The 19,246-nt window shown below is 41.4% G+C and overlaps 1 protein-coding gene across 2 annotated transcripts in view; it reads right to left on the bottom strand.

Moving 5' to 3' along the window:
- Positions 1-19,246, bottom strand: part of PPM1H (protein phosphatase, Mg2+/Mn2+ dependent 1H) — a 186,265-nt gene that overhangs the window by 87,348 nt on the left and 79,671 nt on the right. For both annotated transcript variants that reach the window (XM_088454370.1, XM_088454369.1), the window contains exon 4: positions 14,005-14,117. In XM_088454370.1, coding sequence (XP_088310496.1) covers positions 14,005-14,117 — 113 coding nt within the window. The remainder of the gene's footprint in view (positions 1-14,004; positions 14,118-19,246) is intronic.

Below are 19,246 nucleotides of genomic sequence, written 5' to 3'. Positions count from 1 at the left end.
AAGACGCCGAAAGGCCCAACAACCAGCCATACCAAGTAAGGCACCACTAGGCCATCCAGGAATTTTTTTGACATTTGAAAAGTGACAGGAGCCGATTGGTTGGTACTTTATCTCCATCCAGGGCTTAGTAAATAGACCCCTAACCTCCATATCACTTTTTGCAAGAGTTTCTTTTATAGCATTGATTCCATCATGGTGTTGAATGATCATATACAAAGATGTACAGTAACATCCCCCTGTTACAAGGAACATGTCATCTTCCCACTTTATTTCACGCAGTTTCACCAGAACATCTTCAGTATCTTTCAGATGTGACTTTCCTTGGACAACAAAAGGCTGTAATTGATGGTCTATGAAAAATGACAAGTTAGATGTAATAGAATTAGTTCCTGCTAAAATTGGATGGCCAGAGGGATGGGTCTCATTTTTATGTACCTTTTATGTATATAACAGGAATTGAATATTCTTCATTAACTAGGAAATATTTCCTTATTAATTGTCTCTAATTCAATATATTTATTTACCAAGTTTTTTAAACAAGTTATGATCTTTTTAGATGGATCTGATCTCAATTTTTATAAGTTACACTGTCTTTTATTTGGATAAAAACTTCTTCAACTTACTTGGTTTTACTTAAAATCACCACCCCACCCCCCTTATCTGCCAGTTTAATTATGATATTCTTATTATTTTTTTTAATTATTTAACACTTCTCTTTCATTACGACTTAAATTAGGTTTGTAAGCGGGGAGGTTAATTTTAAGTTAGTTGATCTCCTCCATTACCATTTTGTTAAAACTTTTAACAAAACACCCCTTCATGTGTGATGGTACAATGATTTTTAATGTTTTAATCGCATGGTGGAAGAAAGGGTGATCAAGCAAAGATACCTTTATATGTTTTTATGGATGACTCAGAATTAGAATAAAATTTCAAAGGGATACATGAACAGATTATTTATGGACTAATTATTATCCTTATATCATTGTGCATTGGACAATTATCGGTTTTATATCTGTTTGAAACTTGACTAGACCCGTTGTTCTTTTGTGATATTTTTATTCTGTTGAGGACTTGGTGGTTCTCATTTCATGGGTGGCTGCACTAGTGACAGTTGCGCCTTGGGATTTTATAATTACTGTATTTTTTATAGAATATACCAAAACCCCTGGGTATATGGTCTAGTAGGGATAAACAACAGTGATTGCTGATTATAACAATTAGGAAAAATAAAAATAAAAACAATTGAGGCTCTGAAATAATTACAATAAATACTCACAAGCTGAACTAGGAGACTTATAAAAACTCCTTACAAAGCACAAAGAAAAAATAAAAAGCAAAAAAACTGACAATGAATTTTATTAATATATATATAAAATACGATATCTCATCATATAATAATTGTTGACTGTTTAAATACAAATGTAAAAGATTACCCATCAATCATTATGGGTGAGGTTTGATCGTTATGACACATAAAATAATGTTTTGGGTTAAATTTCTAAAATAATCTACCAATAACTCATGTTGAAATGTCTAGAAAAGGCTCTATGTAAAAGTATTAGTTTCTACTGAGTGTACTCAGCGCACCCAACATATCTACCTCTCCTTCTACCTCTATTCTCCTGAATGTTATTGGTCTAGAAATATTGAGTCCATATTAAATGTTTATTAATGAAGAGTTACCTTTGATAACAATAATTAACTATTTAATTTCAGTTACTTTCTCTAAATATTTTAATGATTATGCTCATTGTAGAGCAGACTCAATGTATGAATGAAGTAATAGGACAGCTACGTCACAATGAAAACCGGCAGATTAATAAAGTGTGGTGACAATCACAAATAAACTGTATAATCTATTAATATAGATGCCTAAAAAGTATGCACCATACATTGGTTATTAGTTATAGATAAATAAACATTATTTAAATAAATAACATTGAAGTTTTGCAAAATAAAACCGGCGGAGAGGGGGGATTAGAGGGAGGAACTGAGAAGGAGAAGGGGAACAGTTTCTGGGACAGACACAGGTAACCACAATAGTCAGTCACTGTAAATGGTCAGATGGTGTACTGAAAATCATTTTGGCAATTGTGTAAAAACATTACTGCTTACAGAAATAAAGAGTATAACTTCAGTAAGTCTGGGAGAAAAAAAGAAGGTGAGGGGAAGAGGGCAACATGAAGAGGTTGGTATGGGAAAGAGGGGGAAGGGGTAAGGGATAAATAAAAAAGTAGATAAAGAGGAACCTCAGGGCTATGATAGAGTCATAAATATAGGAGAATTGTCACCCCGTGTTCCCCAAATACACAGGACTAGGTGAGAGCGGTTGTGAAGGACACTGGTGATACAGTCAGGTGCATAAATATTGTGACATTGACAGAATTTTCATATTTTGGCCTCTATTCACCACCACAATGGTTTTGAAATGAAACAAACAAGATGTGCTTTAACTGCAGACTTTCAGATTTAATTTGAGGGTAATTACATCCACATCAGGTGAACGATGTAGGAATTACAACGGTTTCTATATGTGCCTCCCACTTTTTAAGGGGCCAAAAGTAATGAGACTATAAACTCAAAACCTATTTCATGGACAGGTGTGGGCTATTCCCTCGTTATTTCATTATCAATTAAGCAGGTAAAAGGTCTGGAGTTGATTCTAGGTGTGACATTTGCATTTGGAATCAGTTGCTGTCGACTCTCAATATGAGATCCAAAGAGCTGTCACCATCAGTGAAGCAAGCCATCATTAGGCTGAAAAATCAAAACAAACCCATCAGAGAGATATCAAAAACATTATTGTGGCCAAATCAACTGTTTGGAACATTCTTAAAAAGAAAGAACGCACCGGAGGGCTCAGCAACATCAAAAGACCTGGAAGACCACGGAAAACAACTGTGGTGGATGATAGGAGAATTATTTCCCTGGGGAAGAAAAACCCCTTCACAACAGTTGGCCAAATCAAGAACACTCTCCAGGAGGTAGGTGTATATGTGTCAAAGTCAACAATCAAGAGAAGACTTCACAAGAGTGAATATAGAGGGTTCACCACAAAATGTAAACCATTGGTGAGCCTCAAAAACAGGAAGACCAGATTAGAGTTTGCCAAACAACATCTAAAAAAGCCATAACAGTTCTCTAACAACATCCTACGGACAGATGAGACAAAGATCAACTTGTACCAGAGTGATGGGAAGAGAAGAGTATGGAGAAGGAAAGGAACTGCTCATGATCCAAAACATACCACCTCATCAGTGAAGCATGGTGGTGGTAGTGTCATGGCGTGGGCATGTATGGCTGCCAATGGAACTGGTTCCCTTGTATTTATTGATGATGTGACTGCTGACAAAAGCAGCACAATGAATTCTGAAGTGTTTCAGGCAATATTATATACTCATATTCAGTCAAATGCTTCAGAACTCATTGGACGGCGCTTCACAGTGCAGATGGACAATGACCTGAAGCATACTGCAAAAGCAACCAAAGAGTTTTTTAAGGCTAAAAAGTGGAATGTTATGCAATGGCCAAGTCAATCCCCTGACCTGAATCCGATTGAGCATGCATTTCACTTGATGAAGACAAAACTGAAGGGAAAATGCCCCAAGAACAAGCAGGAACTGAAGGCATTTGCAGTAGAGGCCTAGCAGAGCATCACCAGGGATGAAACCCAGCGTCTGGTGATGTCTATGCGTTCCAGACTTCAGGCTGTAATTGCCTGCAAAGGATTTGCAACAAAGTATTAAAAAGTGAAAGTTAGATTTAGGATTGTTTAGTTTGTCCCATTACTTTTGGCTCCTTAAAAAGTGGGTGGCATATATTGAAACCATATTAATACCTACACCGGTCACCTGATTTGGATGTAATTATCCTCAAATTAAATCTGAAAGTCTGCAGTTAAAGCACATCTTGTTTGTTTCATTTCAAAGCCATTGTGGTGGTGAATAGAGGCCAAAACATGAAAATTCTGTCAATATCCCAATATTTATGCACCTGACTGTATTTTCCTGGTTGTACACCCATCCATACTCTCTTGAGAAGGTCTGAGCTACAGTAGGTGGGTCAGGGTTTTTCCAATGGTAACAAGGCATAATGCAAAAATAGAATTAGAAATGGAAAATTTAAACTCACTTGTAAATTTCAGCTGAAAATCCTATACTCAAAGGTTATAATGTAATAGACGTTATTGAGCAAAGACAATAAGATAGAATGATAGGGCTTTCCTCATTGGAATGCAAGGAGTAGGACACAGCAGATGTAAGGCTAAATTAGTAGTCATCTAACACATTCATTTACATGACACAAAGTCAAGATGATCGTCAGCTATACAGATATTTAGTTGCTACATCTTTCAGTTAGCAGAGCTACAATTAGCACACAAGGAAAAAAGTGACCTTAGTACTGAATCATGGGAAATGACAACATTTGATGACTTTCCTATAATTACGAAAATACATTATAGAATAATAGCGCTTTCAAATCTTGTCCTTTTAAAACACACATTAAACATAGATATGTATGCAGTATTAAACTTGAGACAATCTCAGAACTATGGGAAAGAAAGTAACCGATATAAATTATATATAGGAATAGTGGGATGGTGGAGAGAAACCGGAAAAGAGGGAGACACACAGGAGAAATAGGGAGGAGAGACACAAAAAGAATATGGAGAGGGAGGGTAGAGAGACAAAGGAGGAATAGGGTGGGGGTGAGGAGTGACACTGGAGGAATGAGGAGTGGGCCGTGTGAGGACTGAGACATGGGAGGAATAGGAGGCCAGAGGTGTGAAGAGACAAAGGAGGAATAGGGAAGGTATGATACATAGGAGAAATAGGAAGGAGCAACATGGGAGGAAGGGATGAATGGGGGCGGTGGAATTGGGGAGACACAAAGTAATTATGGGGAAGGGGCAGAGAAAGAGGGGAGGAAAAGGGGAGGGAGGAAAGAGAGAGACCGAAGGAATTGGGGAGGGGAGTAAGAGACACATAGGAGGAATAGGAGGAGAGTGGAAGGTAAGGGAAAAGGGGGGGGGGGAAATGGCAATGGCAGTCACAATTGCTTGAGACCGTCCAAATGCATATTTTGCTTGAACAACATTCCAGTACATATAAAACAATTAGTTTTATGCACACTAAATAGGCTCTGGAAGCCATGGGCTACTGGCTCCTATGATACCCATATGGTATTCAATTAGAGCAGGGGTGGGGAACCTTTTTTTCTGCCGAGGGCTATTTTGCTCCAGGCGGCACTGCTGCACAGATTCTGGCTGCAGGGTGCCATTCTAGGCACCCTGCTACCCAGATGAGGCTAGCAGAAAAAAGCTCAGAGGGACAGACCAAAGGATTCCGCGGATCTTATATGGCCCCCGGGCCTGAGGTTTCCCATCCCTGAATTTGAGTATAAGGGGTAAATTTACTAAAGTGAGAGTTTTTAGAAGTGAGTTTTAAAAGAGATGTTGCCCATAGCAACCAATCAGATACTAGCTATTATCTTCTAGAAAGTGCTAGTTAAATGTTAAGTAGAATCTGATTGGTTGCTATGGGCAACATCACTTCTAAAGATCACTTTTAAAAACTCTCACTTTAGTAAATTTACCTCTAAGAGTAAATCCAGTCAAATGGTGTACATTTGCACCTGAACTAATCCTGTTGCAATGCAATTTTCTTTCTCCATACAGTGAAAATTCTATTTGTTTTGTACGTAGCAAGCAAATACTGGTTAGTTTTATTTTTACATTGAGTTTTAGAGTTGAGCTAGGATATTCTCCTCCCCCAATATGTCAGCATATTTTACATTTCCCACCTCTGCCACGATGCAGATTGCTGGTCCCTGATGTTAAGCAATATAGGTTTCTGTAGTGCCACTTTAAATATACTTGGTTTCAGACAGGGATAGTGATAATCTGTAAGGGTTATGTCACACAATTTTTATACGGATTAAAAGTTACATGCAGCAATAATTCCTTGGTGCATTTCCAATTATCAAAGTTCTAACTCCCCTATATAGGAGATGACATTTATTAATTTACGTGTGTGTGTGTGTGTGGCGGGGGGAATGGCCAGGGCAGGCATGGCGTAGCACACATCTGTGCTAGCTCCTCAACTACAGATAGCCTGTTGCTCATCCTGATGTGGATTTTGAAAAAAAAATCTCACTTCCTTGCACCAGGTTATTGACCTGCACCTGCTGTCCCAGTCTGGTGGCTGAGCAGCGGTAGCAGTGCTCCCTGGTCTCTCTGGCGTGCAGTCACCTACATTGGCTCCTGCGTTCTGGTCCAGTCCTCCAGCTATAATCATTTTGGGAACTGGTGCTGACATTTCCGAGGAGTTTGCACGCTGGTCTGTGGCAATGGCTGGCTGGCTGGCACTGCTAACCACGGCTTCCCATACTGTGCCTTCCTGTGGCCGGGTCTGATATCCTGCTCTCCGGCCTTCAGGGAGGGGATAAGGTGGTTTCCTTTCCACCTGACTACCTCCTACTGCCCTAGTTCCCTGCACTATTGGAGGTGGAGGAACCTTTCTTCTCCTGCTGGAGGTAAAAACCAATTTGCTCTATTTGGGGTCTATTTACTAAGCAGTGTTAGGAGAAGTGAAAAGTGAAGAGTGAAAAGTGATAAGGTGCCAGCCAATCAGCCCGTAACTGCCATCTCACAGGCTGTTTGAAAAATGACAGTTGGGAGCTGATTGGCTGGTACCTTATCACTTTTCACTTCTCCTAACACTGCTTAGTAAATAGACCCCTTTCAGTGGTATCCCTGAATTGATTGCAAAGAGCTCTGGTCTCATAGCCTGCACGTGTACTGCAGTAACTCTCCAGAGATGAACTTTTGCTGTACATCTGCACTTATGTACCTACCTCACCTCTTCCTCATTGGTACATTATACAGGGATTATTTCCACCTTGCTGAGTGCCCTTGTCTGCCATAGACTTGATTTTCTCTCCCGTCTTGAATACTGTGCATTACAGTACTTCTGCAGTGATTTCCATAGTCTGCTATTACACTCTGAGGGATCTTTCCCACTCTGCCACCATCAAGGGCAAAACCAACCATAATTCTGCTACTAAATTGGATCACTCTGTCCTGCTTACCGCCCCCTCGCAGGGCCCTGACACACCCGGTGGTGCTTTGGAAGCTACCCCTTCAGGACCCTCTACCCCCTCCAGTGGCTCCGGATGTCACTTACAACAAATCCTGGATGCTGTCAGTACCTTTGAAAAATGGTTCACTGACAAATCAGAGAGGTGCAAGCTGTCAGTCTCTCCTATGTCATGACGTGCAAAGGATTCAGGAGTGTGCGGGGGAAGCGGAGACCTGCATTACCACCCTGTATGATACTCAAGCTCCTATGAAGACTCAGCTGGGAGGCTTGGTGGCCCAGATGTCTGCAGTTCAAAGAAAACTGTCTGACCTTGAGGGATGGCTTTGTCGCAATAATGTACAGATTGTGAATCTTCCTGGGAAGGCTGAGGACACACACCCTGAGCAATTTCCTGAGAAATGGCTGATTGATACTTTAGACCAGGGCTCCCTTACTGAACATCTTGCAGTGTAAAGGGCTCATCTGGTTCCCACAATGGCCCTTCCTCCTGGCACACCACCAGGAATGCTAAATTGCTTCATTGCCAAGATAAGGACACTATCCTTCATTTGACTCGCACTAAAGGTCTATAGTAGGCTGCACAATCCTATAATTATTACCCAACAATTTATCACTGTGTAATAAATGTAATGTTTATTACAACAATTTCATAAAAATAAAACAGCATATGCTCTAAAACACTTCATTCATAAAATGCACATAGAGTACAATATAAAACACTTAAATTTGCTGCCACATCTAAAAATTATTTTGTTGCTATATATTTAGCTGTATCTTGCAACAAAGTTATAAATGATACTCTCCGATAACTAGAAAAAGATAAATGTGGACAGAGTCAAAGTTCCGATGTTAGGATATATGCTCTAGTGTTATTAGGTAATATTACAATCATCAGTGGATTTTAATATGATGGAAGAGCAGACTGAGGTGCTGGTGGCTGCTCTTAGTAACCAGGGGGAGTGGAGTTGAGTAATTGTCCTTAGTGACCGAATCACGTACTGTTGGTCTGTATATGCAACCGTGCTGAGAATAGGCTGCTGTTGGTGTATAATTTACCACTGCTCCAAAGCTCTGTTATAGATGCTGTGTGCCGTAGTGCACTAAAGACCCTTGGAATGGAACCATCAACGTATTACGGCGTTTCCTGACTTTTCTGTGGATGTGTAGAAGAGCAGAGACCGATTTGTCCTGATTAAGAGACATTTGATATATATACAGCTACTATACTATGATGTTGTTTCCTTATAGGTCGCGAGTTGTGGAGATGGAGAGGCTACCTTCTTTCACACTCGTAGAGACAGTGGCTCGGCTGAGCTGCCATGCACTGAGCGGTTGACAGATGGACTCGTGACTGAGGTTTTACTGTTCTCCTGAATAGGTGATACAGTTTTCTTTCTTTTTATCATGTATGTTAGCATGTTTTAACCTCCATTTTCATTTTAGTCTTGAACATTTTGTATTACATGCCTGTTACAGTATTTTACTTGTTATGTAGCTACAGTTCGTTTGGCAGCCTAGCCTTATATATGGCCATGGGGACAAGAGGTTCCTTGGCTTGGTGCGCAAATATTTGATCCTCCTATGGATATGGTGCATGGACTGGGACTTCTTCTCGTCCTTCACTGGGCTCTGCAACCTGCTTAAATATGGGATGAATGGTTGATTGCTATCTATTGACTATTTTTGGGCCAAGTTTCCCACAGCATGGTTTGCTTTACATTTTAGTTGGAGAGCTCCATGCTTTAAGACCGTTTCTCTATCACTCCCTCCAACCTACGGGGTATTACTAGCAGGTTTTATAGTCCTTTGATTAGAATTTTAGACTAATAGTTGTTCCATTTGATTATGGTTCAGGTACTAGCTATGCCTCAAATGGGGGTTGTATATGATGTATATGGGTATGTGGGGTGTAAATTGAGATAGTTTATTTGTTTTTCCATTGGAATGAGTATGTGTGTGTGCAAGAGTACAATTTTGTAAATTTCAACAACTGCTTAACTCTCCAGTTTATTCTGTCTATGCACAAAGTATTAGTTTTAGTATTAGTTGAACGCTTTGTTATGTAATTTATGGTTTCCTTTTTCTTGTAACAATGCTTTCTTTCTTGGTTTGTATGTACTACAGGTATTCAAATATATATGTATGTTTTGGTTGTGAATATGTTTATATCAAACGGACAACTTTTTGCAATTTACAAAGAGGTTTCACTTTATATTCAATTAATAAATTGAAAACAAAACAAAGCTACCAAGTCAATCAATTAGATAAGGAGTTCCGGAAGTTAGTATATGAAGCTTACACTTAAGGGAATGCTTTGAAAAAGTCTTAATGATACAAAACGCGCCAGTAGCCCCACCTCTATCCAAGTCCTAGCAACAAGCCTAACTCGCATAGCTTAACTCACCTTCGGTTTTCCAACTAACAGCTGCCACAAGTAAACTCACCCATAAAAAGCAGCAAGTCTGGAGCTCCAGCAGCTTTGGGACTGCAGCAATGCGGCATTACTAACGCAGGTTACACAAATCATCTGCTCTACTCTGCTGTACAACCCACAGAAGTAGGGAAAGACTGCCAACAGAATGGCTGGATACATCAAAGGGTGAGCAAATCATGCTATAAAGATTGGGATGGCTAAAATCTATTAGATATAGCTCCTTCCACACTGAAGAGTGGACTTTTGGGGAGATATGATCCCCAATAGTGAAAGTGAGATACTTTCTATGACTACATACGTTCTTAAAAGACTGTTATATACATTTCACAATGGCAGCCTAATTTTATCTCAGTTTTTATGAAGCTTTGAAAACCATCTTTGACATAATTATGTGTGTGATATAAGTTATTGAGACACAGTAACCTGGAATGGAGTACAATAGCTATTATAAGCTGTATGCATTTACACACATCCCCATCCATCATACCAACTGTGACATCCTTTCACCTCCCCCTTGAACCTATCGATTCTCGTTTCCTCTTTCCTTCTGCCTGTTCCTATGTTGCCCACCTCCTCAATCTCTCCCTCTCATCTGGCACTGTCCCTTCTGCATTCAAACATACCCTTGTCTCCCACACTAATTAAAAAACCTACCCTTGATCCTAACACATAATCCAACTACCGACCCATCTCTCTCCTCCCTTTTGCCTCCAAACTCCCTGAGCATATTATCTACAACCACTGTTCTTTCCTCCCACTCCCTCCTTGACCCATTTCAGTCTGGCTTCTGTTCTCTCCACTCCACTGAAACTGCCCTCACAAAAGTCAGCAATGACTTCTTTGCTGCCAATTCCAAAGGCCACTACTCTCTACTCATTCTCCATGACTTCTCTGAAGCTTTTGACACAGTGGACCACTCTCTCCTCCTGCAAATCCTTCACTCCCTTGATCTACGTGACACTGCCCTCTACTGGCTATCCTCCTACCTCTCTGACCATTCCTTCTCTGTCTCCTCTCATGACTCCTCTACCTACCACTAACAGCAGGTGTTCCCCTTTTTGGACCTATTCTCCCTCTATACGTCCTCTTAAGGTTAACTCATCAGCTCTTTTGACCTCCAATATCATCTCTATGCTGATATTACTCAGATCTACCTTTCGTCCCCTGACCTCTCCCCGTTTCCTCACTCGTATTTCCTACTGTCTCTCTGCTATTTCTTCCTGAAGTCCCAGTGCTTTCTTAAACTTAACATGTCTGAGTTGATCATCTTCCCACCCTACTGTATAACCTCAGCACACAATTTCATTATCAAGTGAAGGCACAACTATCTCCTCTAGCCCCAAAGTGAGGGGTCTTGGGAGTTATCTTTGACTCCTGCCTCTCCTTCAACCCACACATTCAGCACCTTTTGGAGTCCTGCCATTTCCATCCCAAATATATTCCAGGATCAGACCCTTTCTCACCCTGGATGCTACTAAAACCCTCATTCACTCACTGGTTATTTCCAGATTGAACTACTGTAACCGCCTATCTGGCCACCCTGACTCCCACGTCTCTCCACTCCAATCTGTCCTCAGTGCTGCTGCTTGGCTCATGTTGCTCTCCAAATATTCTACATCTACCTACCCTCTCCTACAAGCCCTACACTGGTTGCCCTTCCCCTTCAGAACACATTTCAAGGTTCTTACGCTCACTTACAAAGCCCTCACCTAATCCTCTCTCATTTACATGTCTGATCTCATCTCTCTATCAGACTCTCCGCCTCTCTACAAAGCTCAAGATCCACTACTTCATCATAGCATTCCAACTCTCATCCTAACCCGCTACTACATGCTCCTTCCTCTACCCTATCTGTGTCACGCCTGTTTGTCTGCCCCTCACCTATGGAATGCAAGTTCCCACGAGTAGGGCCTTCTTCCCTCATGTGCTTCTCCTTACTTATACTTTCATTTACTCCTTACTCCCCACAAGGGCACCTAACACTTGGTTGCTTACGCACTGCTGCTTGTTGAGTGTTATGATCTCTAATGCAGCAATGTGTATAATCAATGTCCTTGTCCTATGAAGGTGAGAATAGGCAGTGCTGCACAGGTGAGGATGGTGGAAGGTAAGGGGCGGGGAAGGGGGAATCAACCCATGGATGGGACAGTTCTGTCTGGTGCTGATAAAGTGGTGTGCGGGTATTATGTAGTAATTACGTGAATGAAGACTGAAACAGGGTGTACAGCAGAGTGAACAGATGTTTAATAACAGTAGACAAAGTGAGACACAGTGCTTGAGGATACTGTGGATCAGCGTCACGGTGCACAGCACAAGACGATGTAGCCAGTCCATCCCGGCCAACATCCAGATTACCACAGCCTCTGGTAGACAGCTTCACGTGATCCCGCTACAGGAGCCAGGACCGAGCGAGCACATATTACAGTGTCCCCGGTCTCACACAGTGACCAAGTCTAAGTGGGATGCCGCCTCTAGCACTGGACTATACCAAACTGGGTTAACCACAAGCCCACCAGCTAATCGCATGATTAACTTTATCACCATCAGCATACGCAGGGTTTGAAAGTACCCCCTTCAACTCACCAGGATCATCACATGGTTCTGAGTTTTGGGCCTGCAGTATCCTCGAGCACTGTGTCTCACTTTGTCTGTGCAGCGCTACCTATTCTCACCTCCATATGCTTATCTAAGGAAAGGTGCGCACGGACCTCCTCTCCTCCACCCAACCCCCCCCCCCCCATCTATCAGAGTACAGTGTTCAATCAATTTTCTATAATGTCCTTGTCCTGCAGTGTATTGTACTTTAAATCACTGGTTTTGGGTTCACTTAGTTATGTACTTTGTAAGGCGCTGTGGAACACTTGTGGCGCCATATGAATAAAGGATAATATAATAAGAATACATTGTTGTTTATATGTATGTTAATATGTGTAGGTGTCAGAGGAAGCAGGAGTGTCTCTTTCATAATGATGTATTTTCATTAACAAGAAAAATCTTCTGTGTTTAAACATGGTATGATATATTCCCTCCAATCACTGTCATGTTCCATTTTTATTGTCCATGATCTTCCAAGATTTATTGCTTTTTATTATTTTATGCTTTGCAACTAGATGTTATTAGACAGCCACTTGTGCTAGACAGATAATTCCAGCAGAAATATGGAAGCGATTTTTCTGAGCTACAATTATATGCTCAAAAAGATCGGCCCAGTTTTGTTTTAGCAATTTTGATGTTACACAGTGCCAAAAATGCACGTGTGACCTTTCACAGGTGCCCAGAGCATTCACTGGTGGCAGAAAAGTGTGTGGGGTCTTTTTTTTTGTTAATAATACATGTATAACGGTCAGCATAGCTGTTCTGACCTTTCTTGGCAACAGCCCACCTTGTAACGAAGTAGTAAAGTCACTCACTTCTGTTGTATCAAATCATCACAAACCACTATATCAAAATAGTGAATTCTGTGTACCAAACTGTAATCTTAGAAACCACATTTTTCACTTGGTAACAATTTTGAGTATTTTGAAAACACAGTGTAGTGTTAACCAAATATAATAATTATTCCTCTTCCTGTCAGGTTGTGGTCTGTTACTTGGGGAATAGAGAAGAACTGTATTAAAGGAGTCTCTATATTATATTTAGTTACTTTCCGCCATATGAATATATACACACACATATAAGGTATTAAGGCAATCTAACAAAGGGGACAATTCAATTTAATGCGATCTGAATAGCGACAGGAAGGAGTTCCCGGAGTTATTCAATTGACCGCGCTGTTAAGTCAGACTAGAGGATTTCTGTTCGCACTTTTCTCAGGTGCGAGGAGAAATCCGACTTAAGTGCTGATCGCGAAGCGGATTTCTGGCTCAGCACAGCGCTAATAGCATTGTTGTCAGCACTTTAGTCGGAGAATGCCGCTTACCACAACTAAAAAGGAGTGGTAACCGACTACTTCTGACTAATTGCAGGGCGCGATGGGGATAATTGAACAGTTCCAAGAACTCCTTTCCAGCGCTAGTCACATCTTGGTGACTTGAATCGCTCCTAAAGAAGTTGACTGCTCTCCTGGGACTTTAGGCATCCCTGAATAAGTAGTCAAGTTTCAGTGACAAAGCAGACTTCCACAGCATACACCGAAATTCATTAACCCCTTGTGTTTTTAAATACAGTGATTTGGTGGAAACAGGTCTAAAAGCAACTACAGGATCATGACCACATTATTATTTTCCTAATTACGTTATAATCATAACACAACAGCACTCTGGTTTTGACTATACAGCAAACAAAGCAAATAAACATCTATTGCTACAACATGTTGCATAGTTTTTCTTTGCAAGTAATTAGTGACTGTGAAAAAAAATTCTGCCTATTGTAGATCAACTTGAAATATCAAAGTGATGGCACATACATGCTTAATTGCTACATATCCCATTGATGACGTCTCCAGTTAAATAAACAAGGAAGGATTACCTGCTATCACCAGCATTGGCAACATAGAGCTTTCCGAGCAAGTATACAACCACAAGTGCTGTGCAGCCTCCAGATATATTGTAGGTGCTTCTTTCTCGCTCAGTTTGCAGATCCTAAAGTAAGAAAAGACAGTATCAATATAAGGTTTGAATACAGATTTATTGGCAAATCTAACACAGCACAATAGTAATACAGGCCACAAACATGTGAAAGATACACCTTTTGAGAAGAACATCTGATCTACGATGGAAACAGACATACAGATGTATCCTCATACATCAAGCCTCCTTGCGCGTTAAACCGCCCTCCTAGTCGCACCATGACGTGACTCGGTAGCGGCAAGCATGTTTTCGTGTTATGTTTCCCCTTCACATGCATCTTATTCGCACAGCAATGCGAATAGCTTGCACAAACAGCTTCCACTGATTTAAATGATTTGCGGAATACCTATATTCTATGTGCGACTTAGGGCCGTATCAAAATGATGGTGGAAATTCGCAATTAATAAAACTGCACTTTAGAGACATTAAAATATGCTTACACCCATTTTCAGGTACCCAAAATTTGACTGGACTACTTATTTTCTCCCAAAATACTGCTTAATGCTATTCTTCACCACTTGTGCAAATACGCTAATTAGTGGCAATTGTGCGAACTTGAGTACCCCAAACAGTTGTATTAGGGCTAATCGGGCACTACTACATTGATCCCCAATGTTTCTGCAACTGTTTGGAGGGTTCAGGCTGATTTCCCCGATTCTGACGCCACTTTTCGCCTGTTCTGACTGTGTTTCCGTTTTCGCGTCTTTTGAAATTGAATAGGTTGAATAGCGATAAGTTTCCGCGGCTAAAATACGCGATGTAGGCAAAAAGTCCAGCCTGCAAAACTTTATCGCGTACGAGAAACTAATTGAATACGGGCCTTAAGGTGGCCATATACGGCCACGATATACGTGCCGATCCGACAGATCGGCACGATATAGGTGCCGTGTATGGGCACGATATCGTACCTGATATCGTGCTGCGCGCTCCAGCGGGGTTGAACATCACATCCCCAGGTCTTCCTGCAAAACCATCTGACCTGGGATGCGATGTATGATCCCATTCAAATGGTGGAGGGGGGAGTCGGCATATCGTGCGGTCTGCGGGGACCGCACGAATGTTGGCAGTAACAGCAAGGATCCGTCTGCTGACGGATCGGCAGTCGCACTACACGGTGGATCGCAAATGCAAACATGGAACATGGTTAAGAACAATCTAGAAGAACATCGAAAACTGTATTATTTAATACAGAAGCTCATGCTTATAACTAAATGAAGGATTATTTATCTTATTAAGCTGCATACACACGTAACGATTTTGTTAATGAATGATTTTCATTAACGATTTTCGTTCAGTTTTTCCCTTGAAAAAGTGAACGATTTTTGGAAGTGTAACGAACGATTTTTTCAACGAAGAACGAAAAATGTCCCATGAATAATTATCGTTCATTGTTGTAACTCAGAAAGTGAACGATTTTTTGAATGACTGAACGATAACGACATCGTTATAGTTAAATCGTTCAACAAATCGTTACGTGTATATGCACCTTAAGTGGTATAGCCTGCTCCTAATCATTTTATCCCTTTTTTGCAGATGGGACTAGAATGGAAGAACCATTCCACTATCATTATTATTATTATTATTATTATTATTAAAACTACATTATGTACCAAAACTGCAGTCTGGTTGCAATACATCAGGCTTGCCTACCCTCTCGATTTGGCCGGGAGCCTCCCGATTTTCGGGTGCCGCTCCTGGCCCCCAGAAAGGCAGGCAAGCTTCCCGGCAGCCAGCCACCCTCCCGACTTCCCCCCAGAATAAACGAAAAAAACCCGCAGGGAAGGGGGGTGGTGACGCGATTCGCATTGAATTGCGTCATCGTGGCCCCGCCCCCTGCCTCACAATGCCGAAAATAACGGCATTGTGAAGAGGGGGCGGGGGGTCACGATGACGTGATCAAATATAAAAAAAATATTATCAACAAAAGTGAACACATCTACCTATATAATAAGCGAGAAAGTGTGTCTGTCTGTCTGTTTGTTGTTTAGGCACAGCCAGAGTTTTGGACCTAGCTACACCAAATTTGGCATGGTGGTGTAGTTTGAGCAGGGTTAGGTTTTTGCCTAGGTTTGAACTTCGTCAGGGCCACACACTGTCGCACAATCCCTAAAAATGGACACTCTTAAATTACACAGGTTTCGGGTCTGGCTTCAGTGGAAGTTGACTGTCTGCAAAAAAAAAAAAAAAAAAAAGCTACAAAAGTATACTTTTAACCTCACAGTCTGAGCAAACTTTATGACTCATGCAAGTTCATATTAAATCCAGAGTTAGTCCTTTTTAAAGAGACCATACATATTAGTCAGCCCTGTGTTTGCATGCAAGGGCGTAACTGGAACTTTGTGGGCCACATAGCAAGATCTTAAAAGCCCCCCCCTCCCCCCCCACAGAGGTAAAAGAAAACACATACATTTGCCTCCAAACAGCCCATTCACGTTATGCCACATAGGGCCCGTTCCGGTTATGCAATGCAGTAGTACCCCTTATACACATTATGCCATCAAGTAGTACTGCCCCTTACTCATTATACCACACAGTAATGCCCTTTACAGAGTATGCCACATAGTAGTAGTGCCCCATATAACACATTATTCCACACACTAATGTCCCTAACACATTTGCCCCCCCCTCCAGCAGCCTCTCGCCCCCCTGTGTGCCAATCAGCAGCCAGCAGGTGTGGATTTGGTGCCGGGATGCAAGCTAATTACAGCTGGCACTGCGGCAGACAGACTTGAATTTGAATCTGGCACTGGTTGCAAGCCAATCGGAGCTCCTGGACTGGCAGCCAATCAAGAGCCATCACTGTTGATTGGCTGCCAGTTCGCGAGCTCTGATTGACTCACAACCAGCGGCACTGTCTCTCCATTTCTGCCTGCAGGTGCGCTAGCTATAATCAGCTGGCACCGAAACAACATTGCTGATACCTGGGCCTCCCTCGACGGCCCTGACTGGACTGGCCCACCTTGTGTACGTGACTGGGTGCAGGGGGAGCGGCGGACCACAGAGGCGGCTCGGACACGATAGCAGCTGCACCCCTTGCAACCACGGTAGTTACGCAACTATTTGAATGCATGTTAGCAAACAGTGGGGTCCTTTTCAGGATCAATGGAATGGGGTTATAGGCGAGGACAATGTAAACAAATAAAGGCTGCAGGTGTACTTCAGGGTCCAGTCTTCAACACGGGCAACGCCGGGTGTCCCAGCTAGCTTTAATAATTGTACTACAAACACCCACCATCAGTCCATAACATATACTTATTGTCTGATCTTTTATTATATAATCTTCAAGCCCTTCTCTGGCAGATAAATATCTTTCAGGATACAGAGTAATATATAGACACACACGAATAAATAACAATACCATAACTTACACACAGTAATATATAGACACACACACGGATAAATAACAATACCATAACTTACATACAGTAATGTAGACACACACGGATAAATAACGATACCATTAAGGGGGGTATCCACTAGGCGATATTAGCAAGCGATTGCACAATAACGACGTCGTTATCGTGCAATCGCTTGCAAATCGCGCATGCATTGGGCATGTTTTGGTCGGGAGAAACCAGCGATGCGTGTGCACGCTCGTCGCTTCCAACATCTATCATCGCCCGTACATGCTGGTCAACCTGACGATCCAGTCAGATTCAGCATGTGCGGGGATGATGGATGTGCCTGGACTGAACGTTCAGTCTAGGCACATCACTAGATATACAAACGACAGCACGATTGCAATGTCGTAATCGTGCTCTCATTTGTATATCTAGTAGTGGATACCCACCTTAACTTACACACAGTAATATCCTGTATAGACACACACACGGATAAATAACGATACCATAACTTACACACAGTAATATATAGACACACACACTGATAAATAACGATGCCATAACTTAAGGCCCCCACACATCAGCAATTGATTGCAGCAATCGTGCAATTTGCAATCGATTGTGTACAAAAATCTTTCCCTTTTTCAATCGATTGCAGATTGCAGAATTGCCACAATCGATTGAAAAAGGGAAAGATTTTTATACACAATCGATTGCAAATTGCACGATTGCTGCAGTCAATTGCTGATGTATGGGGGCCTTAAGTTATGGTATAAAACATTATAGGACTTTACCTAGTTTCTCTGATGCTGGTAGTAAAGTAAGTGCGCGTACAGCATTCCCAATTTTATACAGTTTCATATCTTGTTTTTATTTTCCTCGGTTTATGTATCTACTCCCAGACTTCTGTCAATCTAATGGAATTTAATAAACTTCTTACAATATATCAATGATAGGGCACATTCAATAAACTACCGCACCAGGGGTACTATTTGTGTGAGGATTGGGGGTCAGACCCAGAACTTTGACAGAGCAGGCAGTGGTAGCAGAAATACCCCCTAAATTTGGTCATAGAACATACAACTATATATATATATATATATATATATTATATATATACACACACAAACACACACACAGTCACGTGCATAAATATTGGGACATTGACAGAATTTTCATATTTTGGCCTTTATTCCCCACCACAATGGTTTTGAAATGAAACAAACAAGATGTGCTTTAACTGCAGACTTTCAGATTTAATTTGAGGGTAATTACATCCACATCAGGTGAACGGTGTAGGAATTACAACGGTTTCTATATGAGCCTCCCACTTTTTAAGGGGCCAAAAGTAATGGGACTATCAACTCAAAAGCTATTTCATGGACAGGTGTGGGCTGTTCCCTCATTATTTCATTATCAATTAAGCAAGTAAAAGGTCTGGAGTTGATTCTAGGTGTGACATTTGCATTTGGAATCAGTTGCTGTCGACTCTCAATATGAGATCCAAAGAGCTGTCACCATCAGTGAAGCAAGCCATCATTAGGCTGAAAAATCAAAACAAACCCATCAGAGAGATAGCAAAAACATTAGGTGTGGCCAAATCAACTGTTTGGAACATTCTTAAAAAGAAAGAACGCACCGGAGAGCTCAGCAACACCAAAAGACCCGGAAGACCACAAAAAACAACTGTGGTGGATGACAGAAGAATTATTTCCCTGGTGAAGAAAAACCCCTTCACAACAGTTGGCCAAATCAAAAACACTCTCCAGGAGGTAGGTGTATATGTGTCAAAGTCAACAA

Source organism: Taudactylus pleione, unplaced genomic scaffold, assembly GCF_031769625.1.
Source record: "Taudactylus pleione unplaced genomic scaffold, aTauple2 ptg000040l, whole genome shotgun sequence".
Classification (NCBI taxonomy): Eukaryota; Metazoa; Chordata; class Amphibia; order Anura; family Myobatrachidae; genus Taudactylus; species Taudactylus pleione.
The sequence above is the reverse complement of the archived record's forward strand: the minus strand, read 5'-3'. Positions and strand labels throughout refer to the sequence as shown.